General features: G+C 34.1%; 1 protein-coding gene across 1 annotated transcript in view; it reads left to right on the forward strand.

Annotated features, from left to right (window-relative positions):
- SOS2 (SOS Ras/Rho guanine nucleotide exchange factor 2) overlaps positions 1 to 27,295 on the forward strand; it is a 129,410-nt gene that overhangs the window by 47,549 nt on the left and 54,566 nt on the right. The window contains exons 5-11 of the mRNA XM_001379015.5: positions 1,292 to 1,495; positions 4,427 to 4,570; positions 7,136 to 7,246; positions 12,739 to 12,837; positions 18,711 to 18,838; positions 19,489 to 20,138; positions 27,113 to 27,194. Of these exons, the coding sequence (XP_001379052.1) occupies positions 1,292 to 1,495; positions 4,427 to 4,570; positions 7,136 to 7,246; positions 12,739 to 12,837; positions 18,711 to 18,838; positions 19,489 to 20,138; positions 27,113 to 27,194 (1,418 nt within the window). The remainder of the gene's footprint in view (positions 1 to 1,291; positions 1,496 to 4,426; positions 4,571 to 7,135; positions 7,247 to 12,738; positions 12,838 to 18,710; positions 18,839 to 19,488; positions 20,139 to 27,112; positions 27,195 to 27,295) is intronic.

Genomic DNA, 27,295 nt, shown 5'->3' on the forward strand with positions numbered 1-27,295 from the left:
TAAGATATAAACATATAATTATAATGTACAGTTTTAAAAACATATATATTAGAGAATTTCTATCCAAAGTACTGGGTAGGTTCATTGGGAAAGATATTCTGAGAGAATAGTTAGAAGATGACCATTTGAGTTGGATTCTAATGTTTAATTCTAGAAGAAGAGAGAGGGAACTCCAAAGAAGGGGATGACAGTGAATGGAAGTACAGAGGGAAGAGAGTATAGTGTGTTTGAAGGGATGAGAATAGTTTCATCAGGTCATGAAGTACCTAAAGGGGTATAATATGAAATCTTGCCAGAAAGGTATGTTAGAGCCAGATTGTGGGAGAGTCTTTTCAACCAAATCTTCCTTTTCCCTAGTAGTATATAGGAACCACCATCCTTCCAGTCACCCAGGTTTCAAATTTTGGTATTGTCTTAAGATTCCTCACAATCATTTTGGCTTCTTTTGGGGGGCATTTTTTAAATAAACGAACCCCTTCTACCTTTTCAGCCTTTTTATACTTTACTTTCTTCATGGCTCTCTATATTCCAGCAACACTGACTTACTTGCACTTCCTTGATCATGACATTTGTGTCTCTCATCACTGTGCCTTTGCACCAGCTGTCTTGAATACCTGTGATATCTTCATGCTTACCGTTTAGTTTCCCTCACTTCCTTCAAGACTTAAATCCTGCTTATTCTAGGAGGCTCTTCCCAGGCTCCTCACACTCCCCAGTTCCTAATGTCTTCCTCTTTTAGTGTATGTTCCATCTACTCTGTATATATCTTGTTTGCAGGTTGTCTCTCCAATTAGACTATAAGTTCCTTGAAGGCAAGAACTATTTTTGCCTTTATTTGTATCCATAGTACTTAGCACAGTGCTCAAAGTAAGTGTTTAATAAATGCTTATTGTGGGGATACACACACACACACACACACACACACACACACACAAACACACAAACACATACTTGGCAGACAACAGGGAGTTCTGGAAGAGTTTTTGAGTAGAAGACTAACTTTTACTAGAAAGATTACTCTGTCAGCAGTATATAAGGAATGGATTGAAGAAAGGGAGACAGTATATGATTGTCTTGCCACATAGTAAATGCTTAATAAATGTTTGTTGAATTGAGAGAGTGGGCTGGGAAGAGGATATTGCAGTAATCTTGGCTTATGACTTAACCTTTTACTCTTTATTTTCTCATATTTCTCCTATTGTTTGTTCATGTCATGATTACAAAGAGCATTGAACTAATTTAAACCAAATCAGCAATAGATCTTTTAAAAATACTGTTTCATATTTCACAGGTTTTAATGGACATGTTTGATCAGGATGATATTGGTTTGGTTTCACTTTGTGAAGATGAACCCTTTTCTTCAGGTGAATTAAATTACTATGACCTTGTCAGAACTGAAATTGCAGAAGAAAGACAATATCTACGGGAATTAAATCTTATAATAAAAGTATTTCGAGAGGCTTTCCTTTCAAACAAAAAGCTGTTTGCATCTTCGGTAAGTACCATGCATAGGCTTAGAATATTCTTTATCTCAAAATGTATTAAAAAGCTAAGAATAATTAAATTATAATTATACATTTTTATAATATATAACATATGTAATATGTAAATAACTATATAAAATATAAATAACATAAATAAATTAAATAAATAAAAATAATTTAAAAATTCATGTGCATAGAACAAAAATGCTCTTTTGTGTAGTCTTAGTATGATTTTTTTAAATAGCTGAATTGCTTCACCAACATATTAAAATGCTACCGAAGATTATTGTCAAGAAACTAAAAAGACTGAAAGCTTTCTCTGATAACTGGTGTCTAAAGTGATCCAAGTAGTTTCCTGGTAGCCCATCAGAAGAGAAAACATGATATGCCAAAGGAAAGCTTCCAATAGGGAGCATATGAGAAAAGAAATCATATGAGGTGCTGAAGGAATGAGTTCTAGGGAGAAAAAATCTTATACATTGGGATCTTTTTCTGGAAAGAATAGGATGTAATAGACTGGGAATGTCTTTTTCTTAGAATAAATGTTTTATTGGGAAGAGGTTTCATTTTTTCTTCCTTTACCTTCTGGTACTTGTTATTTTTTTCTGTTCTTCTTTCTTATTTTCAGTGTCATCCATTGGTTTCTTTGCTACTCTACCTGTTTATTGTTTCCTCCAAATATATATATATATATATTTCTTGTTTAATGAAAGAATGGTACTCAGATTGTATTTTGTAAATAAACACTATAGAGTAAAACCTACTCAAATATTCTCAGTCTTTTTTCCTAAGCTCCAAAATCAAGCAGTTGATATTCTAAGGTATTTTGGTAGACCTTATTTTTTCTGTAATGTATTTGCCTAGTTTAGGAATAGTTCTATAACTTCCCTCTAGGTTTTACATGCCAAGTTCAAGGCTTTTACCACCAAAGACAACATGAGTTTAGAATATAAACTCATATTTAAACATTTAGCAGGATAGTGGATGATTGTGAGCAACGTTGTCTCATAAAACAGAAATACTGGAGGATAAAGCAAGTTTAAAGAAAGCTTAGCAACCTAAATAAATTCATTTAAGTATGAAATTGTGAGAAGTAAAAATTAACAAAAGATGGAAGAGATTTTAAAATATTTTACAAACACTTTATTAAGGACAATAGAACTATTACACTTGGACTCTATCTTCAAAACCCTGGCTGTGCTAATAAAGGAGGTGGAAATGGCACTGAAAAAAACAAAGATTGAAAAAAAGTAACTAAATTAGAACAGTTATAGAATAGTTCTTTGCAGAAGGCAGCACTCTGGAAAGCATTTTGAAGGATTGATTCTCAACATACCTGAAGCAGGAGAAAATACCAAATGTGTGAGAAAAGAATCTTGAATTTTGAGAATAATCTGTGTCAGGGATATTATTGAAGATATTAAAATGGAATGAGCAGGCTTTTTCAAGCTGTAGATAGCATTATCATATATTTTCCTGAATGATGTAAAGAATACCAAATGTGATTTTATCAGTAAAGGAAATTCTCCATGAGGAACCCTCTACTAGGAGAGATTGACCCCATCCCTGATTTCCAATTTATAATCTTACAGAACTTCTTGGGGACGCTGAGAGGTTAAATGATTTGCCCTTAGCCATATATATGGCAAAGCTGGTACTTAAAGCCAGGTCTTCCTGACTTCCAGCCACTACTCTTATTCATTATGCCATACTGGTGCTCTTCTACTTGTTTGCTGACTGCAAAAAAAAATAAAAAATTTGATATAGTAGAGCAAAATGCAGCCTTAAAAGCTGTCCTCCACTGATATCAAAATTATCAAGATTTCTTGAAAAAAATTTAACAATAGAGGGTTGACTTTCTGAGCATTAATATTAGACAAGGGAGATATGTGCTTGCCAAAGACTTTTTCTACTGTCATAGATGAGTTCCAAAACACAATCCAAATTGTAGATATATTTCCTGTAGACAGTGAGGTGCTCTTTATGTGTCTGTTTGCAGAAGACATTGTGCAGGTTGCACTAAATCCTAGATTTAGTTTCATATTTCAAAGTATTTAAATTTGTCATTTGATATGATTTACATAGTGCAGATATTCTTTTACATGAATGTGAGACATAAAAATCATGACTTCAAGTTAATGATGGAGCTTGGACTAGAATTTAGGCCTCTTAATCAAAAGGCAATTGTGCTTTTTATTTATACAATGAATTTTACATAAAACATTTCTGAGAAAGAAAGCAGATAATTTCAGTTGCTCAAGTCATCAGCTTTATCAGCATCTATAAAGACTTGATTTTGTAGGTGATGATATAGTGATTTTTCATATCAAGGTATTGAAATCCTGAGTAAAATTGATTCCAATTTGCTATTTTGAAGGTCCCATTTTACCTGGGTAAATGTATTATACTTGGGTCTCCAGAGTGAATAGTTTAACCATTATTTTAATATTTAGGTAAATCTTAATTTGTTGTACAGAGACCTTGTGAACAAACACTTTTTTTATTCCTTCTAAAAGCCAAACATCAACTCACAAATAAAGCTCTTCATATGGAGTATAGTGCAATATATATTTAGACTGAATTGCTTAGAACCTATTTTTCTAATAAATGTATCTTATTATCAAATTATGTAACTTAGTCACTTACTGATTGTGATTCCTACTGATTAACTTTAATTTTGTAGTTTTTATCCCCATGTTTCCCCTTAGGCCCCCCTGTCCCACTTGTTCTTTCTTGTGTTTCTTTATAGGATACTTAACATGGCCTCTTTGATGTAGAATTTGAGGCTTGTCTTGTGGGAGCTTTGCTTCTTGTAAAATATTAATATGACCCCTTAGATGTGAATTCTTTCCCACTGCTAGATTATGTATGAGTATTTTTTATTCAATAACTTCTTACCCATAGTTTTTAACTTCAAATGCTATCATTTTTATTTTCTTTAGGACATTGAAGGGATATTCAGCAATATTTTAGATATTCATGAATTGACTGTAAAGTTATTAGGCTTGATTGAAGACACAGTTGAAATGACTGATGAAAGCAGTCCTCATCCCTTAGCTGGCAGCTGTTTTGAAGATCTAGCAGAAGTAAGTTTATAAGAGTATACATTTTTATTAAAATATTTAAATTGCTTGTTAAGCTGCATATTATTTGGTTAATTATTTTGCCAAAAATGAGAAGACATTTTCTATCATGAAGATGCTTATTTAATTTACTTTGTTAGTAGGCTGAAATCATTGCACACTTTATTTATTGTGCTGACCTCTATATTTCTACTTGGCTTTTGCAGCTATATAGTATGCTAATAAAGGTATTGGACTTTATTTCTGGTATCTGTAAAGTAATTTGTGTGCTTAATATAAAAGATATTTCTGAGGTATCTGTTTTCATGTAGCATTAGTATGATAAAATGGGTTACTTTCATTACTTCACTTTTTTTCTGAAGGAAACTGACACTGTTAATCAAATGGTTAACTTTGATGATCTGAAATTCTCAGGCTCATTCTTATTAGGATATTTGCTTATCTTGAACTCCTGTAGATTCATGACTTAGTTGTCAAATGTATTAAAAGATTATAATTTTAATAGTTAATAATGTAGACTTAAAGTGATCCAAATAATTATTTCAGGTGATGAAATTAAAAATTGATCAGTAACCATCCTTTAAGTTTCAAAGGAATAAACATCGAACACTTATCTTTAACTAACATACTTTTTAGGGGGTAAAAATTTGGCTGTGTGTTTTTAAAAAACTGAATATAGACTATAGAATATAGGATATATTAATGCCACTACCTATCTTAACATTTTTGAAAATTTTCATAAAGCACCACTATTTTATCTACTTGAGAAAATTTCTTGAGCATAAGGGTTAAAATTCAACTTGAAATCTAGTAATTTCCTTCTTTACGTCTTCAAACCAAAATTAGACATGTGTCTATTGGGGCAACTAGGTGGTGGAGTGTATAGAGCACTGGGCCTGGAGTCAGGAAGACCTAATTTCAAATTTGACCTCAGATACTTTGCTCACACTGTGTGGCCCTGGGCAAATAATTTAACCATTAACACTGTTTGCCTCAGTTTCTTCTTCTATAAAATGTGCTGAAGAAGGAAATGGCAAGCCACTCTAGGATCATTGCCAAGAAAACCCCAAATGGGGTCATGGAGAGTCAGACATGACAGTGACTGAACAGCAACATCATATATGTGTGTATCAGTTTGCTACTTCTGCTCATAATAACACTGGCTTATTTTAAGATAGCAGTAGTCAAAACTATGAGCTCTGTGGCTTAAAGGCACTGTATAAATTTTTTTGAAAGTATCCATTTGCTGGGGCTAGCTAGGTAGGTGCCTCAGTGGGATAGAAAAACAGGTCTAGAGATGGGAAGTCCTGGGTTCAAATATGACCTCAGAAACTTCCTAGCTGTGTAACCGTGGGCAAGTCACTTAACACTTAACCCCTATTGCTTAGCCCTTACCACTTCTTCCTTAGAACCAATATGTATTATTGGTTCTGTGATAGTGAAATCACTTTTAAAGACTGGTATATATTTTACTTTAAGGTCGCCAAGGAATTCAGCTATGTAATTCCTAAATGAAACACTCAAGTCAGCTGCCAACTTTTTTTATGATGTTTTAATTACAAACAGGAGGAAGAAAGTATTAGAGGGAGAGAGAGAGGGAGAGAGAGAAGGAAAGAGGTTTAAATACCCACTCTGCTTAGGCTGAGCCAAAGAGGACTTTAAGGCCCTGGATAGCCAAGGCAAGGAAAGAGATCGGTCCTTATCACTCACATGACCAATCTGGAGAAAAACAGTCTGCGGGCTCCTCCAACTCTAAGCACCAGCCTCCCACTGCCTCTAGCCCTCCTCACAGGAAGTCCCGAGAACTCCAGAGGCTGTTCTCTACCTCACTTCCTGCGTCTCACATGTGCCAATGGTGGCTCTAGCTTGACCTAGCCGCCCAGAGGTCTGTCCTTTTTGCACATGTCTGTTGAAGGCCATATTCTCAAATAATTAAATCTTGAGTTTTGCTGCAGCCCTTCCTAATCTTGTTACCCTGAGTAGGGTGGAGATTGTAGTTTCCCAAGACCTGATTCTGTTATTCCAAGTATCTCTATTGTTATTGATCAGGAAATAGCTAAATCCCATCTTCTAATGAATGGTCTGAATAGGGTGGAGTAGTTTTGAAATTTACAGTTCCAAGATGGAAGGTAAGGGTTAAAAAAATTTTTTTAAGTATCCAATTATAGTTACTAATAAGTTATATTTGGTATTTACCCCTGAAATTTAGAGCAAAAATCAAGCCTTAATTGAGGACATAATAGTCAACGTTTATATAGTACCAACTATATGTCAGGCACTATATTAAGCACTTTACATTTGATCATTTGATCCTCACAACTACCCTGCAAAGTAGGTGCTATCATTATTATTTTCACCATTTTACAAATGAGGAAACTGAGACAAACAGAAGTTGTGTCTTTAACTAGATTTGAACTCAGCTTTACCTAACTTCAAACCAAGTACTCTTATCTATCATGCCAGCTAGTCTTAAGAGCAAATTGTACTAACATTATACTGAAAGTGAAAGCATTTCTATCTATGATTTGTAAATTAAACTTGTTTTACTTTCCAAAAACTTTTTTTAAGGAACAAGCATTTGATCCATATGAAACCTTGTCACAAGATATTCTTTCACCACAGTTTCATGAGCGTTTCAATACTTTGATGGCCAAACCTGCTGTTTCTCTACATTTTCAGGTAAATTTCAATTTAATATTAGGATTTTTTTTAAAGAATAGAAAAACAATTCCATTGTTTATTGTTCCAGTTACAAGAATTCAAGAGCTGTTTTGGAACTGAAAGAAAGGAAAAGGCAGACTGTCCTTGGTTGAGAAATCTTTCATAGAACTTTTTCTATCTAGATTGATCAGTCAGCCACAAACTACTGTAAATAGAGGACAAGCAGTTGAGCATTTGGGGAGAAGGTAGAGAAGTCAGACATTTTGGGAAGATATCCTCATTTATAATCTATTTTGGTTTCTTAAATTGACTTGGGATTTCAGGGTGAGAAAGAAAGAACACATCATTCTTCCAGGATCAGTGGCATGATAACTGATCCCCCAGAATCATTTGATAAAAAGAAAATAAATGAGAAGGTATTCCTATTCTAGAAACTAGTCACATCTAAGAGAGAAGAAATTACGATAATAGTGAAGTTGAACTTTTTAAAGTGGTTTCCTTGACCATTTTTTATTTGCAAAAAAGTTTCTGAGCTATCTTACTTGTTACACATGAACATCCCTCAAATTACACAAATCATTCCCCCTAAATTAAGTTTTTTTCTTTTTATAGTATATGTTTATATAAATATTCTAATATTTGTGAAAATTATATCACTTTAACTCAGCAAATTTATGTTGTCCATAAAATGCTTTTTGATTATGCTTTTTTTTGCTGTAATTCATCTTTTAAAAAAATCAAAACATATTTATTTTTATTGTTGTGTAGGTTAATGTCATTTTATGAAAAGTGAAAATAAATACATTGAATTTAAACATCAGTTGTTAGTCTAATGTCAAACATGTATTTCACAAGAAATAATAAAATCCCTATCATTTATTTCATTGAGAACTCTGCCTTTATCAATATATAATCTTTATACATATACATGTCATGCAAAAAAATAGACAAGTCATTAAAACCATAAAGATAGTGAAAATGTCACACATTTTCTCCTCTTTTCATCGGGAATTTTCATTGTTTTTATCTATCATATTTGAATATTTAAGTTGCCTCACTGATAATGCCATTGATTTCATAAAAAATGAATGACTAGAGGAGATAGATGTCCAATTATTTTCCCCCAAAACCCACCCCTACTCTTAATTTTCCCATTTTTGTCTTTGGGTGCCACCATTCTTTTTAGTCACTCAGATTCCCAACCTTTGAGTCATCCTTAAGTCTTCACTTTCCCTAACTACCTATGTATATATAGGCCATCAGTTGCCAAGTTCTTTTAATTCTGCTTCCACAGTACATTTCTTATTTGTCCTTCTCTCTAATTACATGACCACCACCTTAGTTTAGACATTAATCCCCATCCTCTAGACCCGTGTTGGTGAACCTATGACATGCATGTTAGATGGGACTGCTCCCCTCTCCCTCTCTATGTGCCTGAAGACATTTCTCACTTTACCTACCCCTCTGCCCAGCAACCCAATGGGACTGATTATTCCTCACTCTCCTGTCTGGCATAAGGGGGGTGGTGGGGAAGGCAGGGTGCAGGGAGTTCACATGCAGTGTGAAGGTTGAGGTTTGAGTACTCAGTTTCTAAAAGGTTTACTATCACTGCCCTAGACTCTTGCAATAAATTTGGTTTCCCTATATTTGGCTTTTTTCCTCTCTAATCCATCTTTCACAAAACTGCCAAATTGTTATTCTTAAAACACAATTCTGCCTATTTTTCTTCCCTACTCGGGAAGAGTCAGTGGCACCCTGTTACATCTAGAATAAAGTTTAAACTCCTGTTAGGCTTTTAAGGTATATGACCATCTATTTCTAGCCAATCTTTCCAGTATGATAACCTTTCCTTTCCCACTTCCCTCATGCATTCAGTCCATCAGCCAAACTGGGCTACTTTCTGTTTTCAATACATAACATTCCATCTACTATACCTTGCCTTAGCTCATTCAGTACTTTTTGTCCTCATCTCTATCTTTTGGCACACTTAACTCCCTTTATTGATAACTGAAATGCTGTCTCCTCCACAAGACTTCCCCTTATTTCCTCAGTTGTTAGCACCCTTACCATTCTGTTATTTTATATTTATTTTGTATTTATCACTGTATGATTCTTCTCTCCTTTCTTCCCTTCTTTACTTCTCTCCTTTCTTTTATTCGGCGGCCCCCCCCCCCCCCCCCCCGCTTCTGCCCTCCCTTAACTGGGAGAAAAAGACAATTAGAACTATGCTACATTACTGAAGTATCATCATAAAAGAAATACAAAGTATTATAAGGCTTTCAAGGTGAAAAAGATCATTTCATGTTCTAAAGCCTTTCTAGTCATTTAATTTTATTTCCCTTTCAACTGACTTACTAGCTTGTTTGTTTTTTTAAAATATATTTTAAAAATACAATAAGAGTGGTTGGTCTGTGTTAGGAAGGATTTCTCAACCTTGTAAGGGAGAAGTCAGTTTTTAGTTGCTTTAAAGGAAGTAGGAGTGCTTGGGCTCTAGGAAAGTTTTTATAAATTTAAGTTTTATTATTGTTTTGTTTTTACTTCAATTCAGTAAGTATTTTATTAAGTACCTTCTATGTGCCAGACATTGCTAAGTGCTGGGGATACAAATAAGAAAAAGAAATTCTCAAGGAGCTTATAATTTAATGAGGGAGGAAGATAACACATAAAATAAAACTGAAAAGTGGTGGGGAGGGGAATAGGAAGAGTCCAAGGGGTTCCTGGTGCCTTGGGAGCTGAAACTAAGCAGAGCTGCAGATAGAAAGTGGAGGGAGCTGAAAAGTCCAAATGCCATCTCTGTTAGGGAGAATTTTATGAGGAATTTAGTGCTCCATCCTCCAGAGGGAAGAGGAATTTGGGAAGGAGTTTGAATATCCAAATCTGAGTTAGCAGCATGGTGATCATGTCAGAAAATGATCATGAGAAATGATCACAGTCATTTCTAGATATATTCTCTCCTTCGCTTCCTCATTCCCTACCTCAGTGAGTCTTTCCTTAAAACAAAGGAAAACTAAAATAACTGTCAGCTGATACCCCAAGAGGACTATCTTTTCTCGAGGGAAGTGTATGAGACCGAATGAATAATAACATAATAATACTGAAACACTTTAAGCATTTACTGTGTGCCAGCCACTGTGCTAAACATTGGGGATACAAAAATAAGCATCTAAAACAATCTCTATTCTCATGGAACTTACATTCAGATAAGGGAAAACATAATTTGGAAATAATTAAATGACGGGTTTTAGGAAGGAGTAGGAATGAAAGTATGGGAGAAGGTAGAAATGGGGAGGAATTTGCCTGGGTGGGAATACTTTTGAAATTCAAATTTCTTTTTAAAAATTATTTCAATTATTTATTTTTAAATGTATTTCTTTTTAAGTATTTTTCCAAGGTTTACATGATTCATGTTATCTCCCTCCCCTCTTCTCTTCCCCCTCCTGGAGCTGACAAGCAGTTCCACTGGGTTCTACATGTATTATCACTCAATACCCATTTCCATATTATTCATTTTTTTAATAGAATAGTTTTTTAAAACCAAAACCCTAAGGCCTATACTCATATAAAGAAATGAAAAATAATGTTTTTCTTTCTCTCAATATGGATAGCATTCTTTCTCATAAGTCCCTTGAGATTGTGCTAGATCATTGCTTTGCTATTACTAGTAGCAGAATGAAATTCAAAATTCAATTTCAATTCTAATTTAACATTTATTAAGCACTTATTATTTATAAGGCTGCTAAAGTTCTGGGTGAAATTTTCAAATATATGAGTATAATCACTGTTTTAATTGCCTGGAATAGAGATAATGAGAAAAACTAAGAAAAAAGAATTTTGAGCATATTGTAATTGGTTATAAATTATAACATACTAGAGTGTAAGATAATAAATGAGTTTGTAATCTCCCTTTTCCTGTAGACTTAAAAAAATAGCAATTATAAAAGTAATGAGGAGGCCTAGGCATAAAAACAACAGGGGAAAAAGCAATATGCTAATAGATTTTTCACTCAGTGGAATAGTAGATGTGTAGTTGGCTTTTTTGCCAAGTCCTTTATAGCAGTCCCTTTGTGACATGCAGAGTATGAGTCTCTTAAGCAGTATCTCTGTTGGAATACTGTCAGGAACAAACAAACAAAACCTCAACTCTTAGCCTGTTGATGTTATGATACCTTATTAATTCTTTCAGTAGGCTTAAAAAGCAGCTAAGAACTATGACATGAAATTAGAAATTTGGAAATTCCAATTTCCAAAATATAAAAAATATCTCCTTAATTAGCTTTGAGCCTCCATCTTTGTTTATTAAACAAGAGAAATCTCTCATTATCAAATTTCATTTTCATAGTCTTAGATAAATACTAGTGCCATGACACTATTACTTTTTTTTTGACCCTTACCTTCTGTCTTAGAAGCAGTACTATTGGTTACTGGTTGGTTAAAAGGCAGAAGAGTGGTAAGGGCTCGGCAATGGGGATTAAAGTGTCTTGTCCAGGGTCACACAGATAGGAAGTGTTTGAGGTCAGATTTGAATTTAAGAGACATAATAGTAGTAACAAATACTGTAATAAAAAACTAACAAACACATAAATTAAATCTCTTACAAAGACACATTACATATCCATAGGTTACTTCTGCTTTTGTGAAAAGAGTGGTTAACCTGGTCATTATAATTCCATGGCATTCAGTTTTCTTTTTCCATTTACATTGTTTTCTTTCTGTTTTCTTTTGTTTGTTTTGTTTTCTAGGTTCTTGGTTTCTATTTTTTTCACATTACATCACTTTACAACAATCCATGTAAATCTTCCCATACTTCTCAGTTCTGTAGTTTCAGTCATTTAGGGTTTTTAAAAATTTTCATTTTGCACATGTTATTTTTGTTGGAAGTCACAATTTATATTTTTAAAACAAAAATTCATTCAGGAGTATCCTCAGTTCTTATTAAAATTATACCTTGTACACATTAAAATTAAATTGTGAGTGTAAGTCAATATTACTGTGACTGCTTCTATTAATAATGACTTATTTACATGTTGCTTTACAGTTTTATTATGTACTTTCCCTTAAATCTGTAAGATGGGATAGATGGGAAGCCTGAGGTTAATGGGTTATCTGTTTTAGTCATAGGATTATTGTGTTGTAGCTTATGTTGCAAACCCAGATCTTTTAACCCCAAATCTGATACCAGTAATATAAATCTTAACTGATCCTACAGCAGGTATTAGATATAATCTTCTCCATTTTTGTATCTTATTTAGGGGTTTATTTTAGTTTCTTGATCCTTATTTATAATAAATTATGAGAAACAATAATAATTTAAGAAATCATTATTTTAAAGTTAGCAAAAATAGTATTTATAGTTATAGAAGATGATTGTCTCAGGAAATTAAAAGTCTACTTGTTCTTTCAGATCTTCAATCTTTAATTTTATTTTTTTTGATAAGTTTACATTCTGTTATAGTCTTGTATTCTGTATATTTTACACATGGAAATTCAAATAAGTTCATTTTGCTTTCCAGTCCATTGCTGATGGCTTTAAGGAGGCTGTACGGTATGTTCTTCCACGCCTTATGCTAGTACCAGTTTACCATTGTTCACACTACTTTGAATTATTGGAGGTAAGAATATAAACTATAAGGAAACTTTTTCCTTACATTTTTTAGGCTTGAAAAATGATTTTAATACTAAATTTTGTAAGTACTATGTGTATTATTGTGATTTATTATTTGAACAAAAACAAATTGAACCAAAAATATCTTAAACATATGACTTCCATGGTTCTCAGAGTAAATTCTTTACATTATTTCTATGAGGGTAGGTATAGAAAAGTTTATTCTAATTTTTTTTTTTTTTGAGACTGTCTCCTTGTTTTGCTTAGCTTGGGAGGCTAAGGACTTCCACTTATGGGCTCAATCTCATAACTGATTTGCGTGTTAATTTTAACTTGCTACATTTAAAATGAGACCTGGGGGTAGATGGGAAACACAGTAGATATAGCATTAGGCCTGAAATTGAGAGGACCTGGGTTCATATCTGTTTTTAGATACTCCCTAGCTATATGAGCCTGTACAAGTCACTTAAACCCATTTGCCTAGCTCTTGCTACTCTTCTCAGGACAGAATAATAGCTAGTAAGCGTCTGAGGCCAGATTTGAATTCAGGTCTTCTTGACTCCAGGTCCAGTGCTCTATCCATCATGCCACTTAACTGCTCTAATATTTATCTTTGACAAATTACTTATCCTGGATCCAGTAACCATGGACAAGTTGAAAAATGACTAAACTTATGTTCCCTACCTATGAAATGATTACAGTAATATATGTAATACATACCTCACACAGAGATAGGATAATAAAAATGCTTTTCAAACTTCACAATACTACATAAGTATGAATTATTAGAATTCAGAATGTGACGATGTTTGATATTTCATTTTTGTCTCTTCGTGCAGTTACTATTATATATACACATAAATAAATGTCTTTTGTTAGCTTTGTTGTTGTTTAATTGAATTAGAAATCATTAAAAGGCAGACATAACATTTTTTTTTTAAGGATTAGAGTACCATCATAAATCATCTTGGATTTTTTTATTCATTTTTCCTTTAAAATTTAAAATTTCAGTATATATAGTCAACCTTGCTATTTGGTGTCAATGATAACCTTTGGTGCTACTTAACTGGTATCAGGTCTCTCTCCTCATTGTCTTTCTCCACTTCAGAGTTAATGTGTTTTTTTCCCAGTCTTCAGACATAAACAGGGTGAAAGAATTTGCTGAGGGATGTGTGTGTATGTTATGATGGTCGCTGTCACACCCATTTCAGAAGAACCTTAGCTAATAATGGGGATGGCCTAGAAAGATATGTTTGTAGGAAGTTTTGCAAGAATTAAAGTTTGATGACATAATGCTTTCTTCCCATAGTTAGGGTTAGCTACTACCAGCATACCTGATATAAAATACAAAAAATGACTTAAGTGATACATCTGGGAAATAAGATTGAAAAAGGAGATGGTTTAGTCATGTGGTAAGAGCAAGGGATAACCAATGAAAGTACAAATCCACTACTGGTATCAGAAATGCTTAAAAAGAAAACAAAACCTAGAACAGGACATTTACCACACTGGGTTGATCTGTGGAGAACATGAGAGGACATAGACAGTGAATGCATAGGATGAGAAAATGGCATTGGAGAATTTCTATTCATAATCACATTAATGAGATCACAAAGCATAAAAGTACCTCTTTTAAAATTTCATTTCCACTGATGAAATCATATTAATTTCTGATGCTGGGCTTTGATGGCAAGAGCTTTCTTTTCTGGGCTTTCTAGTAGCTATTGCAGTAGCAACTACAGAAACAGTTGCCAGAATGCCCACCCCAGGTACTGCCTCTCTCAGCATGGTGGCTGAGGGCACTGGACTTGGAAGCATTGCTACTCCAGATGCTCTTTAAGGGTTTGAAACTGTCTCCATCTGTTTGAAGGGGCATGCTGTTCAAGTGCTGGTTTGACTTGCCTCTTGTTTCTTCCTCAGTGTGCCTTACTGCTGAACTAGCTAACAAGCATTTATTAAGTGTTTACTATGTTCCCTGTGTTAAACACTAAGGATAAGAAAGATGAGAAATATTCCCTGACTTAAAGGAACTCACATTTTACTGGGAGGAAAGGAGATAGTGTGTATACAACTAAGTATATACAAGATATATAGGGTAGTTTGTAGGTAGTCTCAGAAAAAAGCACTAGCAATAAAGAAGCTGAGATTCAAAGAAAACCAAGGAAGTGAGGAAGAACATTCTAGACATGGGAATAATTTATGAAAATGTACCAAATTAGTATATGGAACTTCATATATAAGAAACTGCAAGTGCTTCTGAATTGTAGAGTACATGGAAGGAAGTAAAGTATAAAAGTAAAGTAAAGATAAGAAGGGGGGAAGTTATGAAGGGCTTTAGAAGCCAAGTAGAGGATCTTATATTTCTTTCTGGAAGTAATAGGGAGCCTTTGGAGTATAGTTCAGTAGGAGGGCATCCATGATCTCATCCCCTTTTTAACTTTAGCAACTGAGAGGAAGATGGATTAAAATGAGAAGATATTTGAGGCAGGGAGACCAACCAGAAGGTTCCTGCAGTAGTCCAGCTGTGAGGGTCTGTATCTAGGTGGCAGTGTTGTCAGAGGAGAGATAAGAGATATATACAAGAGATATTGCAAAGGTAGAATCAACAAGATTTAGCAGCAGATTGTATATCACAGATTAAAGAGATTGCTTAGTACTTTTATACTATACTGGCTTACATGTGTAAGACTAACTTTGCCTATATTTTAAAAAAGAAAAAGAAAACAGAAAAAAATAAAGGATCCCTAAACTACTGTAGTCTTAACAAGGGATGATTTCTGGATCAGCTTTGTCCAAGAAAACTAGGGCAGGAAATTTGAAAAAATACAAGATTATTCTGTGCTGTTATTTTATTTAATGGAATGATATTAGAACTTCCTCAGCAGACTGGGCAGGACTTTGACATGACTGCCATGTGGATTGGTTTAGGTGTTGGGTTGCATAGGAATCAAGGGAAGAAATAAAGCTTTAGTTCACAAGAAAAAAATTCTCTTTATTTTTAACAGATTTTTACTGATATCTTTCTTTTTATATTGCCTAGATTCCCCCCCCCCCACCATATTAATCTATTACCAGAGAGCCATCTTATTAAAAAAAAAGTTTTGTTTTTTTAATTGGCAAAAACAATATTTAAAAAATGACAAAATAATGTTGCATATCTATGGATCTGTTAGCTCTCTAGTGGAATGGGGGGATATCTTTTCATATTCCTTTTTTGGAGCCAAAGATCAGCTTTATGATTTTATCATATTCAATTTTAATTACTTTATTTGTGTATTCTCTCCATTGACATATTATTTTCCTTTGCTCACTTCAGTTTGCATCAATTAATTCTGTTTTTGGCTTCTTTGTATTTATTACATTCTTTATTTCTTGTAACCTTATTATATTCTTATATATTGCATTACAATTATGTGCCACATTTTGTATTGTCATTCCTCAGTCTCCTTTGTTTCAGTTACTTGCTATCACAAAAATGCTTATTACCATGGTTCTTAATATGGACTTTATGGAGTAGTTTATTAAAAATATTAGAAGTCATACAGTCAAACCACCTGTACAGAGAGACATTTTGGTTTGTTATGAAATATAGAACTAAGTATGTTTCTTTTTAGTGCTTTTGTCCCTTTTATTGACAATAACTAGTAGAAATTAATTAACATCATTTTGAATTTTCTGGCACTTAAAAAAACCCCACAGTTTTGTTTTTGTAGAAAGCAATGAAATCTCTTCCGTAGTTAGCCTTTTCTCTTGATTTTAAATGTAGAATATATTATATCTGTAGTAGTTGGGTTCAAGAAAAGGGGACTATGGAGGGAGCAGCTGGGTAGCTCAGTGGATTGAGAACCAGGCCTAGAGACAGGAGGACCTGAGTTCAAATCTGCCCTCATACACTTCCTAGCTATGTGACCCTAGGCAAGTTACTTAACCCCCATGGCCTAGCCCTTGCTGCTTTTCTGGCTTGGAAACAATACACAGTATTGATTCTAAGGCAGAAGGTCTTTAAAAACAAAAAGAAAAGAAAAGGGGCCTATGGAAAAGTTGTTTTGTAAAAGTCCTTTTGCATACATAATTTTTTTTCCTGTTTTCTCTGTAAAGGAGAATGAATTTTTTTTATTGGAAATGACAATAAAAATGGCTAGCTGGGACTTGAAACACAAGATTAGTAAGGAGATATACTAAAGAGAAGCATTAGCTACCTTGATGAATTCAAGTCACTTGACTGAGATAAGCTACATCTTTAGCTTCTGAAAGAACAAATAGATGTGATTACTGAGCCATTGTCAGTGAGATTTGAAAGTTTATGGAAAACTAGAAATTATCATAAGATTGGAGAAGAGCAAATGTCCCAGTTTTATAAAAAAGAGAGAGAAGAAAAACAGTTTGCAAAGTAAGCCTAATGAGCTTGACTTTGATTCTTGGGAAAATTCTAAAATGGATTATTAAAGAGATGGTTAGCCAACATCTAGAAAGGGAAATGATAATTACAGAAAGCTGGCTTGGTTTTGTTAAGAACAGGTCATACTAGATTAACCTCATTTTCTTTTTTGACATGATTACTAAACTAGAATATGGGGGGGGGGATGCTGTGGTTATGGTTTACCTGGATTATGTCAATGCTTTTGATAAGGTATCATTCTATTTTTGTGAAGAAGCACACTCTTATGGACTAAATTAGGGGTTGGTAGCTTCAGCCTGCTGGTCAAATGCTATGTGGCAAGCTAAGAATGGTGTTATATTTCTAAATAAGATTTTATTGTACTTAAAAATATAAAAACCATTCTGAGCTTTTGGACCATACAAAAACAGGAGAGGGCTGGATTTGGCTGTCAGGACACACTGTGCCAGCCATTGGACTAAATGATAACAAAACTAGATGTCTTCAGAACTGGTTGGACGAATGTCTCAAGGAGTAGCTGGGTAATGTTTTCCGAGGTCTCCAGTGGAAGGCCTTAGTGATTTGTGTTTTAGTTTTGTGCTATTTAATGTTTTATCAGTGATTTGGATAAAGGAATAAATTAAACACTTATCTGATTTGGAGATGATACAATTCTGGGAGGGATAACTAATACAATATAAAAAGTGAAAGTCATGGATAGAAAGCTGTTGTTCTGAAAAAAAGATCCTTTTGGCTTTAATGGACTAAATACTAAAAAAAAGCCGGTGTAACTTTGGGCTATGTTAAGAAAGTAATGTATTCTAAGAAGAGGGAAGTGATAATCTCTTCGTACTTTACCCTTGTCAGACCTCATTAGGAATATTGTGATTATATTATTGATTAGCTGCAGAATGTTCAGATGAGGGTCATCAGGGTGATGGAAGACCTTGAGGCTATGTCATAAGAATCAATGAAAGGAACTGGGTAGGTTTAGTATGAAGAAGAGGAAACTCAGGGAAATAAGATAGCGATCATCAAGTATTTGAAGGGTCACTATTTGTCTAGGAGGGACTAGAAATTCCATTTGGTCCCAGAGAACAGAAATAGTATCAAGAGATGGAAGTTGCAAAAAGGCAAATTCAAGCTGCTCAATTTCAAGAAAAAATTTCTAACAATTAGAGCTGCCCAAAAGTGGAATGATCTGCCTTTGAGAATGGATGGAATTCCTCTTCTTGGAAGTCTTTAAATGAGGCTAAATGACTACTTGTCAGGTTTGTGATATTGGGGTTTCCTGTTGGGTATGGCTAGGGCTACAAGTCTCTTCCAATTCTAATTTCTGTGTTAAATATATTCTGTTCTCCTTTGATTTAAAAACAAAATCTTTTAGTTTGGTGATAGTTTTTTTTCTTTTGTTTTTGCTTTTATGAGTTTTTGTTATTCTTGAAGTTGAGGATAAAAAACCAAAATGCAAAATTTATTTTGGGTTTTTCAACTTTTCTTAGCAATTGCAAGAATGCAGTGAAGAACAAGAAGATAGAGAATGTTTGAAACAAGCTATTACTGCTCTTCTGAATTTCCGATGTAGCATGGAACGGATTTGCAACAAGCATTCACCTAGGCGGCGACCTGCGTGAGTTCAGATTATACAATGCATGAAGGATCCATGAACTATACTTGGATTTAATTTCTAGATGTCTGACCAAGTATGATTAGTAGCGATAGTTTTTTGTTTCAATTCTGACACTAAACACGTATCTTTCTTGGGTGATGGTACACAAATCCAACAAATTAAAAAATCAGACTGTCATCATTGAGAATTAAATGTTTAATTAAATGGTTTAAGTTCATAAACTGACTTTGTATAACTTTTCGAGGTACCAAAAATGATTTCAATATTTGCCTTTAAATTGTACTTCAGTATCTACATCATTTTTTTGTAAAGCATATTTTACAATTTTCTGTAGCTAATGTGTAAGAAGCTCAATAATCTTTATAATCTTCAATGATAACATTAGATGTATAGTGCATAATAGGTCATTTTTCTCATCTCACAATTAAGGAATCTGAGGCATAGTAGAAATGACTTGTTAAAGTTACCCTTTGAGACAGTGAAATTGTTGAAAGGTAACATTGTACTTCATTTTGTTTTGTAATTGATTTAACTCGAGTTGATAATGTACAACTTTGGTAACTTGTTATGAGTTCTTATGGTATACAATCTTTATTTGTTTTAGGTGTGATTTAACAGTAACTGGAAAAACTTTTTTTAAAATTTTATAGGGATCCTGTTTGTCGATTTTATAACCGTCAATTACGGAGCAAGCACCTAGCCATTAAAAAAATGAATGAAATTCAAAAAAATATTGATGGATGGGAAGGCAAAGATATTGGCCAGTGTTGTAATGAATTTATTATGGAAGGCCCATTGATGAGAATAGGAGCTAAGCATGAACGTCATATTTTTCTTTTTGATGGCTTAATGATTAGCTGTAAAACTAATCATGGACAATCCCGGATTCCAGGTTATAGCAATGCAGAATACAGATTGAAAGAAAAATTTATCATGAGGAAAGTACAAATCTGTGACAAAGATGACACTTGTGAGTACAAGCATGCCTTTGAGTTGATTTCCAAAGATGAAAACAGCATTCTATTTGCTGCTAAATCCATTGAAGAGAAAAATAATTGGATGGCAGCCTTAATTTCTCTTCAGTATCGTAGTACACTAGATCGAATGCTAGATTCAGTATTATTAAAAGAAGAAAATGAACAGCCACTGAGGTTGCCAAGTCCAGAAGTTTATCGCTTTGTTGTTAAAGACTCTGAAGAAAATATTGTTTTTGAAGACAATTCTCAAAGTGGAATCCCAATCATTAAAGGAGGAACTGTGGTGAAATTAATTGAAAGACTAACCTACCATATGTATGCAGGTATGTGTCTATGTTTATAGGTGTAAAGGGAAGGATAGTAATAATTAAACTGTTTAGCTGAGGCAGCTAAATGACAAAGTAGATAGAGAGGTCTGTAGTTAAGAAGATTCCTCTTCCCGAGTTCAAATCTGGCTCAAACCTTTATGAGCTTTGTGACTGGGTAAGTCACTTAAACTCTGTTATTTCAGTTTCCTTATCTGTAAAATGAATTAGAGAAGAACATATCAAACCTCTCAAGTGTCTTTGCCAAGAAAATCCCAAAAATTGAGTCACAAGAGTTGGACACAACTGAAACAACTCAATGCTAACAACAAAGATTCAAATTATGTTTGACTTCAAATGCCAAATAGAAGATTTTGCATTTTATCCTGTATATAGTTAGCCATTGAAGTTTATTGAACAGGACTGGGCCATGGTCAGACATTTTAAGAATATCACTTTGAAAATAATTTGGAAATAGATCAGAAAGGGGAAAGACCAATAAGAAGGCCATTGCATTAATGAAGGAGAGAGGTAATAAAGGCCTGCTGTAGGCTGGGAGCCATATAAGTATAAGCTATATATATCTTCCTTTTCTTTGTCAAACTCCTATAAAAAGCTATCTTTACTCACTGTCTCCACTTCCCTCATTCTTCAATCCTTTGGAGTGTGTCTTCTGATCTCATTACTACTGAAACTGCTCTACAGAATTAGCAATGGTATTTAAATTTCCAGACCTGGTAGTCTTTTCTTGGGCCTCATTCTTCTCAACCTGTCTGCTTCATTTAAAACTCTTGACTACTCTTTTTCTGGATACTCCTCTCCTCTCTGGATTATTATGATACTGTATCTTCCTGGTTTTCTTTTTACCTTTCTGACTTCTTTTTGCCTCCCTCAGTGTGGTTATTTTCCAAGGTTCTGTCTCTATAAACTCTTTTTGGTGATCTCATCAGCTTCATTATTCTCTCTGCAGACCAAGATCTGTGTTTCCAGCCCCATTCTTGCTTATAAACTTCATCCCCACAGCAAGAACTGCTTGTTGGACATTTCCACATGAGAGGCATTTCAAACTCCCTCCCCTTTTCCAAAACTTTCCAATTTCTGTGGAAGGAACTGCCATCCTTCTTGTCTCCAAGATTTGTAACCTTCCTGTTATCCTGGATCCCTCACATTCCCTTATTCCACTGCATCTCTCACATTTAACTTTTCTCTACTCACATGGCTTCCACCTTAGTTCAGGTCCTCATTATACCTCATCTGTGTTTTTACAACAGTCTCCTAATTAATGTCCCTACCTCAAATCTCTCCTCATCCTTCACAGTTGCCAAAGTAATTATACTTACATACAGATTGGACCTTGTTATTTCCCTACTTGATAAAGCCCTGCTACCTTCAGAGTCATTATAAACTCCCATTTAGTTTTTAAAATCCTTTACAATATGGCCCGAACCTATCTTTCCGGCTTCATAATACATTATCCTCTCTCCCAACTCTCCATTACAGCTAAGTTGGCCTTTTTTTGGTTTCTTACATATGACATTCTGTCTCTCATCTGCCTACCTTAGCACCTACTGTCCTTTATTTCTATAAATGTATTATTTTCTATTGCTGCCTTATGGAATCTTTTTTTCAAAATCAAGCCACCTTCTACAATGAAGCCTTTCCTAACCCTCTCAACCCCCTCACTGACTATATTATATTTAACTACTTTGTATTTATTCTCTTTATATAAATTATTCTGTATACACATGTCTTTATTGTTTCTCCCATTGCAATCTAAATTCTTTGTGAATATGGATTATTGCATTTATTTTATTTTCTTCCTAGTACTTAGCATAATTCTAGGCCATTGTAAATGCTTAATAAAAATGTTTTTATTGGTTGGAGAGAAGGAGATTTATAAGAGATACTATGAAGGCAACAATCTATACAACTGGCAACAGACTTGATGTGTGGAATGGGATGAATAAGAATTATTCTCAAGTTTTTGAACTTTGGTGATAGTCTTTGCCAAAGAAATAAGGAAGTTCAGAAGAGAGAATATTTGGGGTGAAAGATAATGAATTCTCTTTGGACCAACAGAATTTCATATCCCTATGGGACATCCATTTTGAAATAGCTAGTTTGTGTTAAAATTGTTATCTTGTTGTTGCCCCCCTTAAATAGCCCTTCCCCCTTCTAATCAGTATATTAAGTTTATAAGAGCCAGTATAAAGTAGCAGTAGCAAGAAGTAAGATTGCAAAGGGGAACCTGGAAATTGCATACACACTGTTCTAAATGTCAAAGAAGAATAATTTGTATTACATATTAACCAAAAGTCACACCTCAGTAATATGTGCTAAAATCAAGGGAAGCCATCTAAATTTTGCTGTCAGGGCCTTTTGGTCCTATGTTATATAAATCTCAGACAAGTTCCAGATAGCCACAGTAAGACCAGCAGAACACCAGATGTTACTTGACAACTTTGAGATGATTAGGATATTTAATGAACTAACCCTAAGTTGGCACAGATAAAAATTAATTGGTTGCCCACCTCGTAACCTTATAAATATGAGACTTCAGACCCCTCCATCCCCTGCCCTCTTCAGCATTTTTCCATCACCATTAGGTCTGTGCTGTTGAGTGCTTTTTGATTTTAACCCATGGATACATTAATGATACTCTGTGCCTATCCCCTTCCCCATCTATTTCCCTATGCTATCTGCCTTTCCTTGCCACCCCATCCCCTCTCCCCAATCATTGTTTTGCCATTTGTCTTGGTACTTACTGTATCATTTGCCCTGTACACTCTGTGTGATTATAGCCCCTTTTCCTGCCACCATCATAGTCTTTTCTGGCAAATACCCAATGAAGCAGGTATGTCTGTTCCATTTCATAAATTTATCAATTCATAGTTTATTTCTTGTTGAAGGAATCAGGAATGTTTAGCTTAGAGAAGAAGAGTTAGGTATGACATGATAGCTATCTTCAAGAATTTGAATGGCTCTTACATTAAGGAGTTAGACTTATTCTGTTTAGCCTTGAGGGTGTAACTGGGAGCAATGAATGAAAATTACAAAAAAGGCAAATTTTCATATGAGGAAAAATTTTAACATTTTTAATTTTTTAATTTAAATTTCCCTTTTTAATTCCAGGGAAATTTGGACTAGAAGCTCTCCATTAAGTCATATTGTATCACCTCTAAATTTAGCATATGTTAAGTTCTATACCTAAATATTGTTAGAGAAACTGAAAAGTTCATCAGCATAGGTCTGTGATATGACATACATAGTTACTTAGGTAGATGCAAGATCTTATCAGTATGGATACTCATAAAGAAAGAGCCTCAGTTAAGGTGAAGCAGTAGGGAAGAGCACTGGATTTGGAACCAGGAACATCTGAGGTCAAGCCTTACCATATCCTGGGCAAGTCACTTCATTTCTTTTAGTCTCAGTTTCCTCATCAGTAAAATGGGAATAATAGCAACTACCTTGCAAGATTGTTGTGAGGATCAAATAAGATAACACAAACAATGCTTTACAAACCTGAAAGTGCTATATACTAGTGATTATTGTTGTTTTAGATAGCAAATTTAGAGCTAGAAGGTATGTTAGAAATAGATTCTAGTCCCCTTATTTTACAGGGAAGAAAAACGTAGGGAGGCCAAGGATCACACATCTTGTGAGACAGGATTTAAATCTAAGTTTTAAAGTCTGGGCCTGACCCCAACTATAGGTAACTAACAGTCAACAAAAAGATAGTTACTTAACCATAGCTTGGAATGAATATTCAACAAGGATTTAGATTTAGCTCCCAGAAGGGTTGATTATGGTCACTCTGGTGGCCTTGAAATATCAACCAAGTATGAAGGACCCCACCTCCTCATTGACAGATCTTATTGTCCTCTACCATGACCAGGGAGCCTTAACATGGCTACCAGCTACTTTAGCTACTTATTCATTTAAGTCCTGGGGACAGCTTCCTTGCTTTTTAGAGAAGAACTAGTTTAATTTATATAATGTAGGAGGTCTAATAGATATTGCTAACCTAAAGTCCATGTTGCCTTCTCTTTGCAGTATCTCCTCTTAGCTATAAAACTTTGCTATGACTTTTGTTAATATATGCTAGTATTAACAAACACTAATCTCAAGTACTAATCATTTCATTAAAAATATCTGTGCTTTAAACAGCAAAACTAAATTTATATTATCACACGCAAAGTTATTCTTATTTAAAAAATTAAAGATTATTATATTTATGACAGGAACATATATAGTACCAAAGCATATTAAAGATGAATTCACTGGGAATTTTTATTTATTTTTTAATATAAGCATAAAACACTTTTGTTATACTTGCTTTGGTAGTTTTACTTAAAGCCTTAGTCAATGAATTATAGAATTTGAAGTTGAACTAGATCTCATAGATCTTTTAGTAGTACCCATCTTTGAAAAGAATTCCTTTGTATAATGTCAAAGTTGGGGTATAATTATATTTTCATATAACAGTGAATCATATACATATACATATTCATATAACAGTGAATCATATACATATTTCAGATTAAGTGGGACAGCCCCAACTTTTGATTGCCAGTCTAGTATTTCCTTTAATTTATTCCTCTTAACATATCAATTGAAATGTAGACCATTTCTAAAATATAGATTTTCTTCCCCTCTTAAAGTAAAAGGAAAAAATAGCATATACTAAAAAATTCTAGGCTACTTTATTACAAATAAATTTATTTAGTGTTTTTATATTTTTTAAAAATACTTGATTGTTACAATTAATACTTTGATGTTGGTACATATTACAGCTGATCTATGCTTGCCCATTTTGTTCCAGTCTTAGCCACATTTTTCAATAAATCCTTCATAAGTGGTCCATTAGTGTGCTGTTGGTCTTCCTCTAAAGCTCTTGACATAGCTTAGACATCAGCCCATGCATATTCCCTCAAACTATCTTTTGCCCTTCCTACTTGGCCACCCTACCTTAATTTTAACTTTTTGTTCCATCTCATTTTTGTGGTCATATTAATAGTTTCTTTCATTGTATTTGTATCCCCTTCACTTAGCATAATGCCTGGCAATATAGTAAGTGAATAATAAACAATTGTTGACTTAACTACATATCACTTTCCTTTCTGCTCCTAAAGGTTCAGCACAACTCATCTTATTACTGTGCCTCGCAAATTTCATTCCATCTCTCATCTCTAAACCTATGTGTAGGTTGTCCCTCATGCTTGGAATGCTTTCCTTTCTCATCTTTGACTCTTATGAACATTTGGGATGAAGGTGTCTCCAAATTTGCCCATTTCATGTTTTCTTTTAAGTGACTGAAATTCTGTTTTGATCATAGAGCACAGTGCCTTCTTTGATTCAGGCATTCCATGTTGGATGGTCCTGTGCCAGTATTTCCCATGTCTCACACTTGATACCATAGTTCTTCATGGAGACCTTTAGAGTGCCCTTGTGCTTATTCTGATTTCCGTGAAAGCACTTGCCTTGTGTGAGTTTTCAATAAAATAGTCTTTTAGACCAATAAATGTTTGGTATTTGAACATGGCCAGTCCACCAGAGTTGCATTTTCTACAGTGGCGTTTGAATGCTTGGCAGTTCAACTCTAAAAAGAAACCCAGTGTCTGGTACTTTATCATGCCAGGTGATCTTTAGAATTTCCTAAGGCAATTTAAATGGAAGCTATTCAATCTCTTGTCATGGCACTGGTATACTGTCAGGTTTCAAAAACATACACCAGTGATGTCAGCATAAAAGCTCTGTAGAGCTTCAGTTTGGTAGGCAACTTAATACCTTTTCTGACTTACACTTTCCTTTGGAGCCTCCTAAACACTCGGCCAGCTCTGGCAATGTGTGCATCATCCTCATCATGTATGTGTTCATCTCTGGAAGATATACCGTCAAGGTAAGTGATCTTATAAACTATATGTAGCCAACTTACAGTAGAACGTTTGAAGCTTGTATTGGTCTCATTGGCCACAGTAATATATACTGTACATCATAATGCCAATTTGGACCTCTTCGAGTATGGAAGACAACGACTTCTTATAATTCTTAGGCCTTCAAGGTTTAACCCAGGCACTATAGAGTGCTCTTAGGTTTTGTGTAAGTTAAATGAAAGGAGAAAAGTGCCACCTTTATAGTATTTATATAAATTTATATTAAAAAGTGCTAACCATTATGGTATGGATTCCAAATCCAATTTTCCCCTGTTCCCTTGGGTTTCATAATAATACAAATTTACTATATTTAATACACAATTACTTATTGCTTTTTCTTGTGGCCCTGGCTTGAGTTTTAAAATAAAGATATATTACATTATTGAACAAGTTGGCTTTAAAATTCTGTATCTGATTGAAGAAGAGTTGAAGATGTTTGTAAATGGAACTATTATGGTAAGAGGGATTCAAAAAATGGTTTTTTTCATAATAATCATTAACAACTGAATATGTGAAATATGGAGTAAAACTTTATATTAATCCCCATAGAATAAACATTAACAACCTTGATTCTTTAAATAATAAAAAAATTTTTTTAAAGAATATGTTTTTTTCTCTTCTTCTTAATTTGTCTGAAGTTCCACTGTCTTTGTTTTAAGAGAAGTTAAAATAATATTGTTAAGTTGGTTGGGGATAGGAAAGGAAGGAGAAGTAAATAAACATTTATACAGAATAATATACTATGTGCCAGGCACTATGCTAAGTGCTTTATAAATGTTATCTCATTTGATCCTCACAACAGCTGGTGAAGTAGGTGCTATTATCTTCATTTTTACAGTAGAGGAAACTGAGGCCAAAAAAGGATAAGTGATTTGCCCAGGATTACATAGCTCATAAGTGTTTGAGGCTGGATTTGAACTCAGTTCTTCTTGACTCTGCCGAGCATTCTATTTACTGGGCCACTTAGCTTTCTCTAGGGGAGGCCTCACTGTATTCTACTTTTAATTTAATTAAACTGGAGAAATTTTGTAAGTAATCCATATTCATTTTCCTTTACAGATCCCAATTTTGTGCGTACTTTTCTTACAACCTATCGTTCATTTTGTAAACCACAGGAATTGTTGAAGTTATTAATTGAACGGTAAGAAAAACACATATATATTTCATTTGCAACAACCACTGAAAAAAAGTTAATTTACTTGATGTAGGTTTTCAGATCCATATTTCTAGATCATGAAATAC

The sequence above is a fragment of the Monodelphis domestica genome, chromosome 1, assembly GCF_027887165.1.
Source record: "Monodelphis domestica isolate mMonDom1 chromosome 1, mMonDom1.pri, whole genome shotgun sequence".
NCBI classification, from domain to species: domain Eukaryota; kingdom Metazoa; phylum Chordata; class Mammalia; order Didelphimorphia; family Didelphidae; genus Monodelphis; species Monodelphis domestica.